This window comes from Manihot esculenta, chromosome 2 (assembly GCF_001659605.2).
Source record: "Manihot esculenta cultivar AM560-2 chromosome 2, M.esculenta_v8, whole genome shotgun sequence".
NCBI lineage: Eukaryota > Viridiplantae > Streptophyta > Magnoliopsida > Malpighiales > Euphorbiaceae > Manihot > Manihot esculenta.
The window spans coordinates 7,745,007-7,761,114 of NC_035162.2; the positions used below are offsets into that span (position 1 = coordinate 7,745,007).

Here is a 16,108-nt window from a genome sequence, read left to right on the forward strand (position 1 = left end):
TAAACGGTCGCGTGCCTCGTGTACCTTTCATGATCCTTCCGTTGATCGACAGCTTTCTCTTCTTGTTCTTCAACTCCTCAACGTCTCTCTCTCTGTTTTCTTTCCCCTAATTTGTTTTTACCGTTGTAGTCGGTGAATTTTAATATAATTGAAAAATGTTATGAAAAATGTTTTTACCGTTGTAGTCGGTGAATTTTAATATAATTGAAAGAATGATGTAATTGTTAATTTTATTTAATACAATTCTATAAAAACGTAAAAATTGTGTAAATCAATTAAATTTTCATTGTAAAAAATGTTGTTTTTATAATAAATCAGTACTAAAATTTAAAAATAAATGAGATAGAGGAGGAATGAGGTTGGGGTTTTTTTATTTTTTATTTTTTATTTTTTAATTTTAAATGTAAAAATTTTATAAAGTGATAAGACTGGTGCAGGCACTAATCAATGACCCAATGGGATATTTCATTGTTCACTACAATCCATAATCCAATTAAAAGAGAATGCTCAACAGTAATCCATTTTTTGATAGATTAGAAAATATCATCACTTCAGCTAATGGACAAGCTAGCATTTTAGATTTGATAGTGATAGTTTTAAATTTTAGAAGAGTTAAAAAAAAAAAAAATCTTATGTATGGTAATGTGGCCATATTGAACCAATACTTTCTTTTTAATTTATTTTTTTTCCTTTTATCTCTGATGTGTTGTCACTGGATGACATTAATGTTAGGTGTAGTAGGACACATCACAATAATCCTACACATCCCATTTACCTATAAAAGGGGCCTACAAGTTTAATATATAGAGAGGTTCTTCATTAACTAGCATTTTTTGTCCTTTTTTATTCTAGGTCCCTAATTTACTACCATCTTTGATATTTTAGCAACGGAAAATTTGAAAACGACATCTCATTTTACATTATTTAAGTTCACCATTTAACATTCTTTCCAAAAAAAAAAAAAAAAGAAAAGGCTTGGAAGCAATAGTCAAGCTAATTTGGTAACCATGGTCATATTTGTCTTAATTTTAAGTCAATATATATACGTGGCTACTCACCTAAACCATACATATGCATAAGGAGACTCTTAACAGTTCTCCCATTTATGTGAGATTTATATATTTCCAAAGATAATAATTCCATGATGTAAATAGTGGATGCCAAATTGATTTAGCATAGTAATTAATTAATTTTCTGATAAAAATGAAATGTGGGGAAGTTAGGGTATGATTGCATAATCTCTAATTGCAGAATCAAGTATTGGTTCTGAGTTTGTAATGAACTAAAAGGGGTAAAAAGCATGTCAGCCTGGCAAATTAAGTGTGCACCCTTTGTGGTTTTTGGATACAGTGTATTTGACCTAATTAGCTTTTTTTTTTTTTTTTGGAAAAAAGGCTAAATATTCCGTTAATTACGAGAGCAAGGTCCCAGTGTTTTAGGGTTTTCCCACACTGTGCTCCGTTCTTCTCGCCATTGAATAGGATTCAACTTAAAAGGTATTCAAGAATAAACACCAAATTCAAGAATCCAACAAACATACAAAGCTTTTGAACTACGTTAATTTCTTGTATTTGATTATAATTTAGAATTGCATATGCCCATCACACGTGGTGTTTGGATCTCATCTAATCACCCTTAGTTTTTTCTAATTAACCCACCTAATTTATTCTAGATAATTTCTGTATTGAGTGATTTTTAAATTATTAATATATTGAAAAAAAATCTGTAATTAAAGCACAAGAAGGTGATAACATAATAATTGCTGGCTTCCATTTTAATAATGTAAAAGAAGGCATTTAGGTCCATATCCACTTTGGATCACGTTGTAATTTTTTTCAAAGGAACGATGATTAAAACCTGTAATCTTTTAAAGTTAATTAAATACATTTATCCTCGTGTTAATCCGTAAGTGCAAATTAGGGAGAGTTGAATCGTGACGGTTAGAAGGACAAAGTTGAATCGTGACCATCACAATAAGTAGTTTTCTAATTTCTTGCCCTTTAAATAGAAATTTGGCTAGCATCTAAGTGCAAATGCCATGAACGCTTTTTTTTTTTTTATATTTGGAAAATAAAATAATAAAAAGAGTATCGAGAGACCATGCTGATTTTAAGGCACCCATTTGGTGGATAGATTCGGTGGAACCGGCACTTGATTCGTACGTGTTAGAAGGACAAAGAAATGAAGGAAAATGAATAATGTTTTTCAACTTGATCTTGAATGACAGGCAATGGGTTGAGTTCTTTGAATAGAGATAAGAGATCTTCTCCAAAGAAAGATTTCAGACAGGAAAGTTGGCAAGCCAATGGATTGCATCACGTTGGAACCACAAGCTTTCCCTAAAATAAAATAAAATAAAATATCAAAGAGGTTGGTTTATGGGAGATTTCCTTGTTCACATGGACACCTTCCTTCATTGTGGGCCGTCTATCCTTCTCAAAATAATAAAGTAATAATATATTAATTAGATTTTAAAATTTTATAAATTAGAATCTATTTTTTTAAAACCGAAGTCATTAATAAATTTTGTGGATTAAAAATTGTTAATTTTGGAACACGGCCACGGGTGATGAAAATGTCCATGTACTAAAAGTTAGGGACTATTAAGGAATTTACTAAAATAAAAATCAAAGTCCGACAAAAGCAGCAAATTTAGGCAATCAGGGTTTAATAATTTAATTACCAGCATACCCCTGGTCAACCTTCACAATAACAGGTCAAACCCCGCCCTGTCTTTACCAGCGGGGATCGTCAGTGCCAGTTCACTCCCCAATCACTCACTCCAAATCGAGTAAACGCACTTCGCTCTTTCCTTCACCAGATTTATTACTTAACTTTCCGCTAAGCGTTAAAAAGAATTGTACTAAACCTTAAAAAATTAATACTAATTTTATATTTCTAAGATTTTATATAAAATTTTTAATCATGCAAACGTCATATTATAATGTACAAGACAGTTTTTTAAGATTGAAGAATAAAGGTGGAGGAGAAAAAGGAAAGCTTGTTACATTTACTGTTGCAATTCCCTTTTTCCCTTGTAATGTCAGATTTTTAGTTTTATTATCGTAGCTTTAGTAGTTCACAGCCACGCAATGATGACTCTTGACACTTGTGAACTGTGAGTGAATAGCTGCATACACATTTCTTTTATATGTGTGTGTGTGTGTGTTGCTCTGCCAGCCTCACAGTCTGAAACCTGTGAAATTGTGGAGTCCAAAGTGGCAATGGAACCTATTCTTGATCAACAATAGGTCAACTAAACCAAAACCAAGAATTCTCTTCTCTTTTTCTGCTTTCATTTCACAGCTAAAGAGAGGAAGTGAAGGGAGGAATCAAGAATGGGAACTAGCTCAGTTGTCAAGTTGTTGAGTTTGATATGCTTGGCGATGTTTCAGCTGATAAACTGTAGTGTGAGCTACGATAGGAAGGCAATTGTGATTAATGGCCAAAGGAGAATCCTCTTCTCTGGTTCCATTCATTATCCCAGAAGCACACCTGATGTACGCTAAAATTTTCCCATTTCTTCTTTTTTTAGCTTCTCCTTAACATGTTCATTTTCAGTGCTTATATCTTGACAAATGGGGACTCTGCAGATGTGGGAAGATCTGATACAGAAGGCTAAAGATGGGGGAGTGGATGTGATTGAGACCTATGTCTTCTGGAATGTGCATGAGCCTACTCAGGGAAATGTACTTATATTTGCTTCCTCTGTTTCTCTATTTACTTTTATTCACTGTTTTTCCTTTTCTTGGGTTTATTTTTCTTAGTTTATTTTCTTCTAATTTGTGCCTGTTTGTTGGATTATAGTACGATTTTGAAGGGAGATATGATCTGGTGAGATTCATAAAGACAATACACAAAGCAGGCCTCTATGCTCATCTTCGCATTGGACCTTACGTTTGTGCAGAGTGGAACTTTGGGTACCTACCATTTCCCCTTTCTCTGAATCTAGCTGCCTCTCTTTCTTACTTCGCAATTGGGTTTCTGTTTTCAACTTGTGGGGTTTGTGTATCCGTTTTTCTTTCCCTTGCTTTCCGTCTTTCTTAATTTCTGTTTAACAGCGTAAAATTGTTGCTAATAGATTATTTTTATTTGCAGAGGGTTTCCTGTTTGGTTAAAGTATGTCCCAGGCATCAGCTTTAGAACAGACAATGAGCCTTTCAAGGTTTTGTTTTTCTGTTTCCCGTTATATTTGTTTATTAGTTTATTTATGCTTCCTCTCAATTGAATTACGCAATTAGTCAGAGCAGAATGAGTGCAGTTTAAGCAACATCTTGGATTTTCCAATAAGTAATATAGTTGTAATAAAGACCTTCATTATGCTGTTATAGAGAGCAATGCAAGGGTTCACTGAGAAGATTGTGAGCTTGATGAAGAGTGAAAACTTGTTCGAGTCCCAGGGTGGCCCCATTATACTCTCTCAGGTATGGGTTCTTATGTCCAATTTTGGGGCATGTTCCGTTGCTGATTTACTCAACTGTCTCCACAAGTTCAGACACTAACACTGAAGAAATCCATTAATACTTTAGATTTATTATGTTGCAACTACTAATCCATTAATTCTTTTATCTCAACCTTTGCTGCGAATGTGCAGATTGAGAATGAGTATGGGTCACAAAGTAAGTTACTTGGTGCTGCTGGTTATAATTACATGACTTGGGCGGCAAATATGGCTGTTCAAACGGGAACTGGGGTCCCCTGGGTGATGTGCAAAGAAGAAGATGCCCCAGATCCAATTGTAAGCAATTTGACATTTTCAACTATTGATGATGTAGATTCAGTTTCTTTTAGAGTTAATCCTACTGAATAACATGAGTCCTTTACATTTTCTTTTAATTGATAGATAAATACATGCAATGGATTTTATTGTGATTCATTCTCCCCCAACAAACCATACAAGCCCACAATTTGGACTGAGGCTTGGAGTGGATGGTATGCTTTTGCACCTTTTTGATTGGTTATTTCAAATTAAATAATTTACCATGAATTTAGTTTTACCTTATCTTTCTTGTTTTATGTTCACTTGTGAAGGTTCACGGAATTTGGTGGTCCAATTCACCAGCGTCCAGTTCAGGATTTGGCATTTGCAGTTGCTCGATTCGTACAGAAAGGAGGATCCTTTGTTAATTACTACATGGTCAGTTCCTTTTCATTCTAAGAATGGAGAAAAGTTGCTATTAACTCCTTTTTTAGTAGAACTGATTTCCTGTGTCATGTAAACAGTATCATGGTGGGACTAATTTTGGTCGCAGTGCTGGGGGTCCTTTCATTACTACCAGTTATGATTATGATGCTCCAATAGATGAATATGGTAAGAATTTGTTACTTCATAATTTTGATTACATTCTAATCCACTGAAGCAAACCAAATAGATAGATAGGTATCCCAGTTGATAAGTTGGTTACTTACTATTGTCCTAAAAGAGACAACGCTAGGTGTGGGAGATGTCTCAGATGTCCTCCATAAGACATTGATGAGAATCTGGCATGCACAATTAAAAGTTTTATGAGATTCACTTTTGAAATTTGAGCATGTTGCCATTTGTTCATCACATTAGTCCTACTTGATTGAATTTAGCTAATTGCTTCTACTGCATGTATTTGACAGGTTTGATCAGGCAACCAAAGTATGGTCATTTAAAAGAGCTTCATAGATCTATTAAGATGTGCGAGCGAGCTTTAGTGTCAACTGATCCTATTGTGACAGAATTAGGAAGCTCTCAACAGGTTTTTCCTACTCATTTGACATGCATTTTGTTCAGGATATTATGTAATTCAGTTCTGTTACTTATTTCAGTAAATTTCTGTTACTTTCCAGGCACATTTGTACTCTTCAGAATCACGAGATTGTGCAGCTTTTCTTGCAAACTATGATACGCAATCTGCTGCAAGGGTGTTGTTCAATAACATGCATTATAACTTGCCTCCTTGGTCCATTAGCATCCTTCCTGATTGCAGAAATGTGGTCTTTAATACTGCAAAGGTGTGCAATCTTTTATCACCAAGTGTAGTGACACAATTATTTGCTATTGCTACTTCAAGTAAAGACTCATGCATGCAACAAAGAAAACAAGTTCAAGGGGACAATTATTTCTTCACCTCAGTTTTGGTTCTGTTCCTGTATAGGTGGGAGTTCAAACATCTCAGATGGAAATGTTGCCGGCAAATGCTGAGATGCTTCCATGGGAAAGTTATGATGAAGATATTTCTTCTACGGATGACAGTTCAACATTCACTGCTTTTGGTCTCTTGGAGCAGATAAATGTCACAAGAGATGCTACTGATTACTTGTGGTACATCACTAGGTGAGACTTGACTGCCTCAGTATCTCTCCCATTATCTGATGTAGTCTCGCCTGGAAATTTAGCATGTACTAATTGTTGATTGTTTCCTGTGCTTTTCTTTTGCATTAAACAATATTAAGTCCCAATTTTTCTCATGTCTTCTAACTCTTAAGAGTCACAGAAAGATATAAATGGTTATCTTTTATCTCATGCTTCTTAATGTGTCTACAGTGTTGATATTGGTTCATCTGAGTCCTTTTTACATGGAGGGGAACTTCCTACTCTCATTGTTCGATCAGCAGGCCATGCTGTGCATATCTTCATTAATGGAGAGCTTTCAGGTATATAAACGTGCATTTAACTTGCATTGTTTACAGATCACCTTTTAAGCTTATCAAGCGTCTATCATTCTAGGTTCTGCCTTTGGGACAAGGAAGAATAGAAGGTTCACATATACTGGAAAGGTCAATTTGCGTGCTGGAAAAAACAAAATTGCATTGCTGAGTGTCACTGTTGGATTGCAGGTTAGTTTCCTTGCCTGCCTTTATTATTTGCAGCTGCTTTATTTGTAATATTAGAAATATGTCCTATTGTAAGATTTAGCTGTATGTACAACTGACTTGGATACTAAGTGAACAGTAAGGGAGTCTCAAAGCACCTATTGACAGATGCTCTTATTGATATATGCTTTCGCATGAGAATATACCATACAGATTACCAAAAAAATGTACATATAATTGTGATTTGATTCTCAGTAATAACTAGCTAAGAAAACACAAAAGAGAAAACTAGTTCCATGTTGAAATTCCAATGAGTATGATTCATTTTAGGATGTTTAAATTCCAATAGCGTGACCCATTTACTTCTAATTTTGGTAATTGATAGTCATGTCCACTTCGTGTTGAATTCCTAATGAATGTATCTTGTTCATATGAAGAATGTGGGCGGACACTTTGAGACCTGGAACACAGGAATCGTAGGTCCAGTTGCACTGCATGGACTTGACCAGGGAAAATGGGATTTGTCCTGGCAAAAATGGACATACCAGGTTGCGGATTCAGCCCTCTTCCTCTCATTAATTTATTTTCCATTGAATAAAATTTTCCCTGATTATTGCTATGTATTTAAACAGGTTGGGCTGAAAGGGGAAGCCATGAACCTAGTTTCTCCAAATAGTGTTTCATCTGTTGGTTGGATGGAAGCATCATTAGTTGCAAAAAGACAGCAACCATTAACATGGCATAAGGTATGAAATTAAGAAACAGTATAATTTCAGGTTGTTGTAGCAAAACACCACGTGTGCAGAAGATTCCAACTATATCTCTTTAAATTTGTAGGCCTATTTCAATGCACCCGATGGGGATGAGCCATTGGCTTTGGACATGGAGGGTATGGGAAAGGGTCAAATATGGATTAACGGCCAGAGTTTAGGGAGATATTGGACTGCATATGCTACTGGTAATTGCAACAGATGCAGCTATGCAGGAACATTCCATCCTCCGAAGTGTCAGCTCGGGTGTGGCCAACCGACTCAGCGATGGTAACTACTCAAAAGATGGTACTATGCTGCAACATTGCCAGAGAAAAAAAAAAGATTCATTGAGTGATGATGATTCAATTTGCAGGTACCACGTGCCTCGTTCGTGGTTGAAGCCAACCCAAAATCTTTTGGTAGTTTTTGAGGAACTTGGAGGGAATCCTTCTAGAATTTCTCTTGTGAAAAGATCAATGACAAGTGTGTGCGCTGAGGTTGCTGAAGTTCATCCAACTATTAAGAATTGGCACATTGAGAGCTATGGAAGAGCAGAAGAGTTACCCAGACCCAAGGTTCACCTTCGGTGTAGTCCAGGCCAATCAATTTCTTCCATTAAATTTGCAAGTTTTGGAACTCCTTTGGGAACTTGTGGGAGTTACCAGCAAGGACCTTGCCATGCTTCCACTTCATATGATATCGTTGAGAAGGTAGTTTTAACCTTACTCTCTTACATGCACAATCTGTAAGCAAGCATAGCTTTTTCACCATGTTCTGTTTCTTCTTCACAGAAATGCATAGGGAAGCAGAGATGCACAGTCACTATATCCAACAGCAACTTTGGCCAAGATCCATGTCCAAATGTTTTGAAGCGGCTGTCAGTTGAAGCTGTCTGTGCTCCAACAAATTGGAGGGGTTAATTAGAGAAATAAAATTGAGAAACTGCTAATTTATATTGATCCAGTAATTTTACACATTACCTGCAAGAGAAGCAAGGAAGCTGCATACTAGGGGAAAGTCTATAGAAAAAAAGCTTTTTAATTAGATAAGTGTAATGCCATAGCTTTCAAAAGTCAGAAAAGCTGTGGGTAGATGTGTGTGGTACTCAATTAGCTCTTCATTTAATTGGGTAAATGTGCTGGTGTAAATTTGTGGTTGTTAGATAGGGGAGTTGGAAAAATCCCTGGGTTTCTGCAATTTAGGGACTCAGGTGAATTTAATGCCCCAGGCCCCAGCCCTTTTAACTGGAAGTGGGTACTGAGAAAAGAGGTGAATTGATATTATGTTTGTAATAAAGGGGTTAAAATCAAACCCCAAATTTGTTCATTTTGCGAGTGGATCCTAGTATGCCCATTGTTTTATGTGCAGAATCATTCTTGCTGAAATTTAAAAGAGCCCAATTCTGAGTAACCGTCTGCAAGCAACAATATCAGTATTTATTGAAGATTTCAGTGAACAATCTATGCCTAATAAATCTAATCCTACACAATCTTAAATTCAAGCACGTCCACCTTCAGGATGGTAACATTTTGTACAGCTCCATGAAGCATTAAAATCAACCACCACAAGAACTACACAAGGAGTATTTGGGTTAAGGGTGGAATGCAAACTTGTTCAACCTCCAGAGGGCAGTATTGAAGAAGGTACGATTGGGGATTGTCTTGTATTTAAAATGCACGAAGGGCGTGGGCCGACACGGGGGGTTGGATGCAACCAAAAATCTTCTCCTCTTGCCGATCACCCAAGTTCTTGTGTCCCCATCTCCTTATAAACGACAAATGCTTAATTAAGAACAAAGTAAATAGATACCAAAAGAAAAAAATATATGTCAGAAAAATCTATGAGATACCAAAAGCTATAATTAACATCAAACTAATTATTTTGATTTTGGTTAAGTTTAATTTTCTTTCAATTTGATTAATATTTTAAGAACTGATTAAATTTTTAGTTTGTTGAAATTTCAATAAAATTAATCGAATGTTCACTCTTAGCAACCCATTAGGTTTGATTGTTTTAACAATATATATATAATTTAATGATAATGTTAATTATTTTCAATTTTGAATAGTGATGACAATTTGTTATGACCCCTTCTTGATCAATTTATCCCCAGCTCCGAACAATGGGCACGTCTTGCGGTTTCGATAATAATTGCTATATTTTTATTTAAAAAATTAATTAATTTATATATTCAAATACATAAATATTACAAATATATATAATATTAAAATATTGTTAAATTCTTTTTTTAACCTAAGATTTTTTTTACCATTTAAAAAAAAAAAAAACCTAAGATTTTTTTAATAAAATAATAATTTATATTGTCTTGGACTCGTGTCAAATGAGAGGAGCAATCTCTAGGGGTGAGCAGAATTCGGTTCAAATTGAAAAAATCGATCGAATCGAATCGATTTAAAATTTTGGTTCGGTTTTTTATATATTTCGGTTCGGTTCGGTTTTAAATTTTAAAAATTTTGGTTATTTCGGTTTGGTTCGATTTTGATCAGAAAAAAACCGAAAAAACCAAACCGAACCGATTAGGAATAATAATATATTTTTTCAATAATATAGAGAAATTAAATTATATTAAAATTAAAATATTTTAATTAAATTTTAAAATACTAAAAATAAAGTGTAAAAAATTAAAAAAATATTAAAAATCGAAACCGATCAAACCGAACCGAATCGAACCGAATCAGACCGGTTCGGTTCGATTCGATTTCTAACCAAAATCGGTTCGGTTCGGTTTTCATAAAAACTAAAATTTCGGTTTTCGGTTTATTCGGTTCGGTTCGGTTTTGAACCGAACCGACCGAATGCTCACCCCTAGGCCAATCTCCACGTCTAACCCATCATTGAAAGTGACTAAGTGAGCATTCCGTTACCTGGACCGAATCGAATTTAAATTTTAACTAATTAAAGTTTTATCAATTTTTAAATATTAATCAAACTGAAAAATTAAATTTAATCGAAATGAAAATAATTAAAAATATATGTTATATTATTAATTAATTAAATATCAATAAAAAATATAATAATAATATTCTATTATTTATAAAAATAATAAATGTAACTTTTTTATTAAAATAATATAAATATTTACTTCATAATTTTCACATCTTGATAATTTTATTGTACCTTGAGCTATTATATTATAAAAATACTTTTTGTTTTTAAAAATAAAAATAAATTATATATAGAAAGATTACTTTTTTTTTTTAAAACAAAAGATATATATAGAATAAGATAGAATATCTAACAGTATAATAAGAATATTCCTAGAGTTTGAAATCTTCCTTTCACGTATCAGCATGTATCTAAACTGAAAGCTTTAATTAGCAGCAAATCTCTCTCGCCCTCTCTCCTTATATAGGACTTCCTCTTTCTCTACCATTCTTCAATCACGCCACTTGCTTCTTCAATGGCTTCAATAGTGTGCTTTCTGTTGCTATTGCTGAGTATTGCTAGGTCATGCCATGGAGGGATCACTAGCCCTTACGTTAGAAAAACTGAAGCCTCCATCGACATGCCAGTTGAGGCCTTTCCTCCACCTGAGGGTGATAATGCCCCTGAGCAGGTATTCAAATGGGTTACTGAATTCGTACTCAGATCATTAAACTATTCATTTTTATGATTGAAAAATAATTTATATACGATATACAGGTTCATATAACTCAAGGCGATCTTATAGGAAGAAGTGTTATAATTTCATGGGTGACACCAAAGGATCGATTCCCAAATACTGTAACATATTGGCCAACAGGGAAAAAGCACCATCACAAGCGCCAAGCTCGTGCAGTAACCACATTTTACAGATACTATAATTACACTTCTGGCTACATTCACCATGCCACCCTTAATAAATTAAAGGTTATTACTCAAAATTTTCCATTATGCACTACTATTTGTGTCGGCGTCGTTCTTACACTTATGATTTTTTTTCTCTAGTACAATACTCGATACATCTATGAACTTGGGAGACACGGATCCACTCGCAGGTTTTCCTTTGCCACTCCTCCACAAGTAGGACCTGACGTGCCCTACACATTTGGCATTATGGGTATGTAAGAGTAGAAGAATAATCTTGTTTTTGGGAGTTTGGTGCACTAAGATCACAGCATTCTATTATAATTATTATTTTGTATTTTCTACAGGTGACTTGGGACAAACATATGATTCTAATGTGACATTGACACATTACGTATCCAATAAGAAAGCACAAACTATGTTGTTTGTTGGAGACCTTTCTTATGCGGATGATCATCCATTGCATGATAATGTAAAGTGGGACACATGGGGCCGTTTCGTGGAAAAGAGTACTGCGTATCAGCCTTGGATTTGGGCTGCTGGCAACCATGAAATTGATTATGCTCCTGAAATTGTAACACCCTTTCTGCAGTTTTATATTTTCCATTGCACATCCTACCAAACATGGCTAATGATATTATGTTCATGTTATTTCAGGACGAACACACTCCTTTTAAACCATACATGCATAGATACCATGTACCTTACAGAGCATCACATAGCACATCTCCCCTTTGGTATTCTGTCAAGCGTGCATCTGCTTACATTATTGTCCTTTCTTCTTACTCAGCATATGGTATGGAAGTGAAATACTTTTATGCACTGAAATTTTGTGGCCTTTGAACAAAATGAGCTAACTGATGTTTGTTGCTTGCGTAGGCAAGTATACTCCACAATACGATTGGCTTAAACAAGAATTCCCAAAGGTTAATAGATCTGAGACTCCATGGCTCATTGTTCTGGTTCACTCTCCATGGTATAATAGCAACAACTACCACTACATGGAAGGAGAAACCATGAGAGTGATGTTTGAATCATGGGTTGTCGAAAACAAAGTCGATCTTGTCCTTGCTGGTCATGTCCATTCATACGAACGCACAGTAAGTTGTAAGACACTTATATTTCATTACATTTTAAGTTGCTATGCTAAATAGTAAATTGAAAACAACTATGCAAAGAAGAATGGTTAGAAATGTATAGCATTTCCTGGAAATTGGTTAAGATGAGAAGCTTTGTTTTCTGTGTATGTTAGTACCGAATATCAAATGTGAGGTACAACATAACAAATGGAATGAGCACCCCAATCAAGGACCCTTCAGCACCAATATATATAACTATTGGAGATGGTGGAAACATTGAAGGCCCTGCTTATCGGTACGGATCTTTAATTTCCTTATCAAATAGTCATCAATTTTTGTAGACATGGTTTAGCACTGATGTTAATAATTTATTTCTGCAGGTTTACTGAACCACAACCCAGTTACTCTGCCTTCAGGGAGGCAAGTTTCGGACATGCCAGTCTTGAGATTAAGAATCGGACTCATGCTTATTATACTTGGCATCGTAACCATGACAATGAGCCAGTTGCAGCTGATTCACTCTGGATTTACAACCGTTATTGGTATCCAGAAGAAGAGCACAGTTCTGCTTCCTACATGGTTTAAGAGCTTCTGGTTTTGATAGGAATAGTCAGTCTTGGTCTTTTAGGTTCTAGAAAAGAGCTTTCATTTTGCTTCTTGTAATCCCAATATAAAGCCTTTGTCTTTAAGGGGCCATTGGAAAATCCAAAATGAATGGAATCTGCAAACTTCTTTGATTGAACTAGGCGGATTCACTTGGCTAATTGTCTCTTCTATGGTGTTGACCATTGGCAGATTTTTGCATCAAGCAACATAAAATTTCAGATAATACCTTAAAACAGTGGTTATACCTCATTGCAGCAACATTCTGTGCTTTAGCTAAGAAAGAAAATCTCAAATTCGACTCGCATGAGGGTAATGTAAAAATGGATAAACTAATTGCGTACACAAGGGACAGTCCAATCGTAAAGCTCAAGTTCATTTCAAATTATGCTATACGAAAAAATAAAGGGCTAAATCATTGAAATTTCAGTAGCTTGTCCATGAAAGTTAGACAGGAGATGAGTATTGAAGTATAGTACAACTTACAACGTTGTCAAATCCTTGCCAACTGTGAGGATCTCTTTGCTTTTCTTGTTAACGATGAAGCTACTTCTGCCATTCACAGTGATAGATATGCTTTGGTACCACTTTTTCCTTCTATCTCATTTTATCCGGGAAATATCCAAACTTACTTTCATTTGCAGAATCTGCTCTTAATCTGGTCACTTAAAATTTGACCTATTTGAGTGTAGAGCTGCAAGCTTCTGTTCATACTCTCAAGAATTCCTTATCTTAACAAGTTTTATTCTTTTTATACATCTTCTCAATTTATTATTCACTGGAGCCAGGAAGTAATGCTTGAAGCAGAGAGGATTTGCCTGTACCATCTGCCTGATTGTTCTCGGACATAAAGGAAGTGGCAACTTTAGTGGTAGCAAACTTGCTCTCCTCACTTTTCCCCCAAACGACCAGATACAACCCGGCAATAATTAGCGTAGCTCCAATAAGTCTGCAAGGGAATTCAAGCAATAACAATAAGAGTACAAGACTGAGTTATCAGGCAACCTTTCCTGCTTGCCTTCATGAAGGAAATGTTATAATAGTATAGAATGTATAGGATTAACTGGCTTCAAGCTTAGCAAGATTCTTTCTTCTCTAATACGTTCCCATTTACTAGGTTCATATTGCCCTCTTAACAGAAGATTGGCCAATTCAGCAGAGGACAAAATTGAAAGAGACAACCAAATTAGTTGGTAGAATGATCATGAAACTCACCCTCCCAAGTAGAATTCTTCACCTAAAGCAATGGAGGCCATTATAGCTACGAGCATAGTCTGCAGAGGCAGATAGCCTGAAACAAACACTGGACCACCCCTCTGTATGACCCATATTTGTATTGCAAATCCAACACCTGAAACAATCATTCCCTGCATCGAGCCCCAAATATGCTCTCTTAGTCTTACAGTGATAGCAAATTCTCAACAAAATGAATTATTCTATCAGTTTGGGTTGCTAACCGAATAGAGAATGCTGAAGAGTTCACCACCAGAGTGAACCTGCCATGTCTGAGGATCTCTCTCAATATAGGCTGCAATGGCCAATAATTGCAGGGTACCAAAGAAGCAAGTAAACGAATAAACTGAGAATGGAGCAGGGTATTTCTTCAAGAATATTGCTTGCAACACTATCCAGCTGGACCAACACAAGCAATGGCCAAAGCAAGATATACAACCCAAAGTCCAATTCTTTACATTGGCATCTCCTAATGAGAAAAATAACTTTGCTTGGTCTGGAGAGGAATTTGGCCTGTATATGGATGGTCCCTTGTAAAGGGTTATGACTGAAGCTCCAACAAAGGAAGTTAAAGTGCCAAGTACCTTAGCTATACCATCTTTCCTGCGCAAGTGAACTTGCTCTAATCTGTAAGACAAAATAAAACCAATTTCACTTCAAGTTCAGGGCTTAAGCTAATAGAAGATGGATGTTTAGCTATATTAGTCTGCCTGAGTAAGGTAGCCAAGATAAAGGTCACAGCAGGCACAGCATTCTCTGTAGCAGAAGCGAATGTGGGTGAGGTATTATCCAAACCTAATAGGTAGAAACTTTGATTTGATGCTATTCTGCAAGAAACACAATAGGAAAAGGAAATTTGAAAAGCTAAACGTTATCTATCTTCCTCGTATGCTAATCAATTTGCGTTTAATTAACAGATCGTACCCAACAAATCCAAGAATGAAGAATTGTATAAGAAAAGTAGCATTCAGGGCTGGCCTGTCTTTCCTGCATAAAAAAAAAAAAACAACATAAAAATGCAATGAAAATTTCACGAAAACACTTACAATTTTGCTTGACCACATACTTCTCCAGGAAATAGGCAACGGGAGCCAGCAGAAGCACTGCAATGATATTCCTATAAACAGGGAAAACAAGCTTGCTTATACCCATGTTAAGTGCAGCCCTCAAAATAACATGGTTCCCTGCATAACCAAACTGAAAGATCGTCATGGCTATTTGCAGTTTGGTGCGCTCAGGCACCACACACATCCTGTTGGCGGGTGCTGAACCCAGTTCAGCCATTGAAGCAGACTCAGATGTTAAAAGAAAGAGTCGAAGCATGAGCTATTAAATATGCGGTTGCCCCTTGAGAGTCAGAGAAAGCCACCAAGTGTTCGAATTTTATATTCTGTTCTTATTTCTTGTATTATCATTTTTATATCATAAATTAGTAACATGGTGTTTGGATTCGAATCCTTCCCCTCCTATATTATGATTATAAATAAACACCCTTGACTGCCAAGCTTATATATTTTTTTTGTCAAAGAGTTTATATATAGATAAATATATTACCATGCAACAACTTTGCATTTCGGGAAAAGTTTCTGTATTTTTTCTTTGCAGAGCTTTTTACATCAATCATATTGAACTGACATACTCCAAATCTTGACAGTGAGTCACTTGGCATAAGCACCAATATGTAACAGATCGGCATTATATATATTTAAACATGTTAGCTAATACTCAATTATGAGCATGAATTTATAAAATTTCTATATGTAAATTAACTTTGTTACTTATAATTTATTAAAAAATTATGTAATTTCACTATTATTAAATGTACTTTAAATCTGTACTATTGTGGTCTAT

The 16,108-nt window shown here is 35.4% G+C and overlaps 3 protein-coding genes across 4 annotated transcripts; 2 read left to right on the forward strand and 1 right to left on the reverse strand.

Annotated features, from left to right (window-relative positions):
- Positions 1 to 2,910: 2,910 nt before the first annotated feature.
- On the forward strand, positions 2,911 to 8,861 carry LOC110609293 (beta-galactosidase 3). Its single transcript, XM_021748770.2, has 19 exons — positions 2,911 to 3,500; positions 3,594 to 3,689; positions 3,808 to 3,920; positions 4,099 to 4,165; positions 4,332 to 4,424; positions 4,595 to 4,738; positions 4,844 to 4,932; positions 5,032 to 5,137; positions 5,224 to 5,311; positions 5,608 to 5,726; positions 5,818 to 5,982; positions 6,126 to 6,304; positions 6,515 to 6,624; positions 6,698 to 6,807; positions 7,221 to 7,331; positions 7,416 to 7,529; positions 7,621 to 7,823; positions 7,909 to 8,245; positions 8,327 to 8,861. The coding sequence occupies exons 1-19, from the start codon at positions 3,339 to 3,341 to the stop codon at positions 8,453 to 8,455; spliced, it is 2,535 nt and encodes an 844-aa protein (XP_021604462.1). The 5' UTR covers positions 2,911 to 3,338; the 3' UTR covers positions 8,456 to 8,861.
- A 2,009-nt stretch (positions 8,862 to 10,870) lies between these two features.
- Positions 10,871 to 13,259, forward strand: LOC110609294 (purple acid phosphatase 5). Its single transcript, XM_021748771.2, has 8 exons — positions 10,871 to 11,112; positions 11,199 to 11,405; positions 11,484 to 11,595; positions 11,690 to 11,916; positions 12,000 to 12,138; positions 12,222 to 12,442; positions 12,595 to 12,716; positions 12,802 to 13,259. The coding sequence occupies exons 1-8, from the start codon at positions 10,957 to 10,959 to the stop codon at positions 13,004 to 13,006; spliced, it is 1,389 nt and encodes a 462-aa protein (XP_021604463.1). The 5' UTR covers positions 10,871 to 10,956; the 3' UTR covers positions 13,007 to 13,259.
- A 72-nt stretch (positions 13,260 to 13,331) lies between these two features.
- On the reverse strand, positions 13,332 to 15,644 carry LOC110609295 (protein WALLS ARE THIN 1). 2 transcript variants are annotated; one of them, XM_021748772.2, is made up of 6 exons: positions 15,324 to 15,644; positions 15,182 to 15,244; positions 14,968 to 15,084; positions 14,482 to 14,884; positions 14,240 to 14,391; positions 13,332 to 13,973 (listed from the first exon to the last, which is right to left on the reverse strand). In XM_021748772.2, exons 1-6 carry the CDS (start codon positions 15,578 to 15,580, stop codon positions 13,796 to 13,798), a joined length of 1,170 nt encoding a protein of 389 aa, XP_021604464.1. In that variant the 5' UTR covers positions 15,581 to 15,644; the 3' UTR covers positions 13,332 to 13,795. The 2 variants fall into 2 exon arrangements, with proteins under 2 accessions (XP_021604464.1, XP_043808794.1); XM_043952859.1 differs by lacking the exon at positions 14,968 to 15,084 and having other exon boundaries at positions 15,324 to 15,624.
- Positions 15,645 to 16,108: the final 464 nt, after the last annotated feature.

Coding starts and splice junctions, on each gene's coding strand:
- LOC110609294 (XM_021748771.2), top strand. CDS start 10,957: ATGGCTTCAATAGTGTGCTTTCTGTTGCTATTGCTGAGTATTGCTAGG. Junction 12,139..12,221: donor TTCTTCTTACTCAGCATATG/GTATGGAAGTGA, acceptor TTGCTTGCGTAG/GCAAGTATACTCCACAATAC. Junction 12,717..12,801: donor ATTGAAGGCCCTGCTTATCG/GTACGGATCTTT, acceptor TTATTTCTGCAG/GTTTACTGAACCACAACCCA.
- LOC110609295 (XM_021748772.2), bottom strand. CDS start 15,580: ATGCTTCGACTCTTTCTTTTAACATCTGAGTCTGCTTCAATGGCTGAA. Junction 15,245..15,323: donor GTTGCCTATTTCCTGGAGAA/GTATGTGGTCAA, acceptor TTTTTTATGCAG/GAAAGACAGGCCAGCCCTGA. Junction 15,085..15,181: donor TTCATTCTTGGATTTGTTGG/GTACGATCTGTT, acceptor TGTTTCTTGCAG/AATAGCATCAAATCAAAGTT.
- LOC110609293 (XM_021748770.2), top strand. CDS start 3,339: ATGGGAACTAGCTCAGTTGTCAAGTTGTTGAGTTTGATATGCTTGGCG. Junction 4,425..4,594: donor GCCCCATTATACTCTCTCAG/GTATGGGTTCTT, acceptor GCGAATGTGCAG/ATTGAGAATGAGTATGGGTC. Junction 5,312..5,607: donor TGCTCCAATAGATGAATATG/GTAAGAATTTGT, acceptor TGTATTTGACAG/GTTTGATCAGGCAACCAAAG.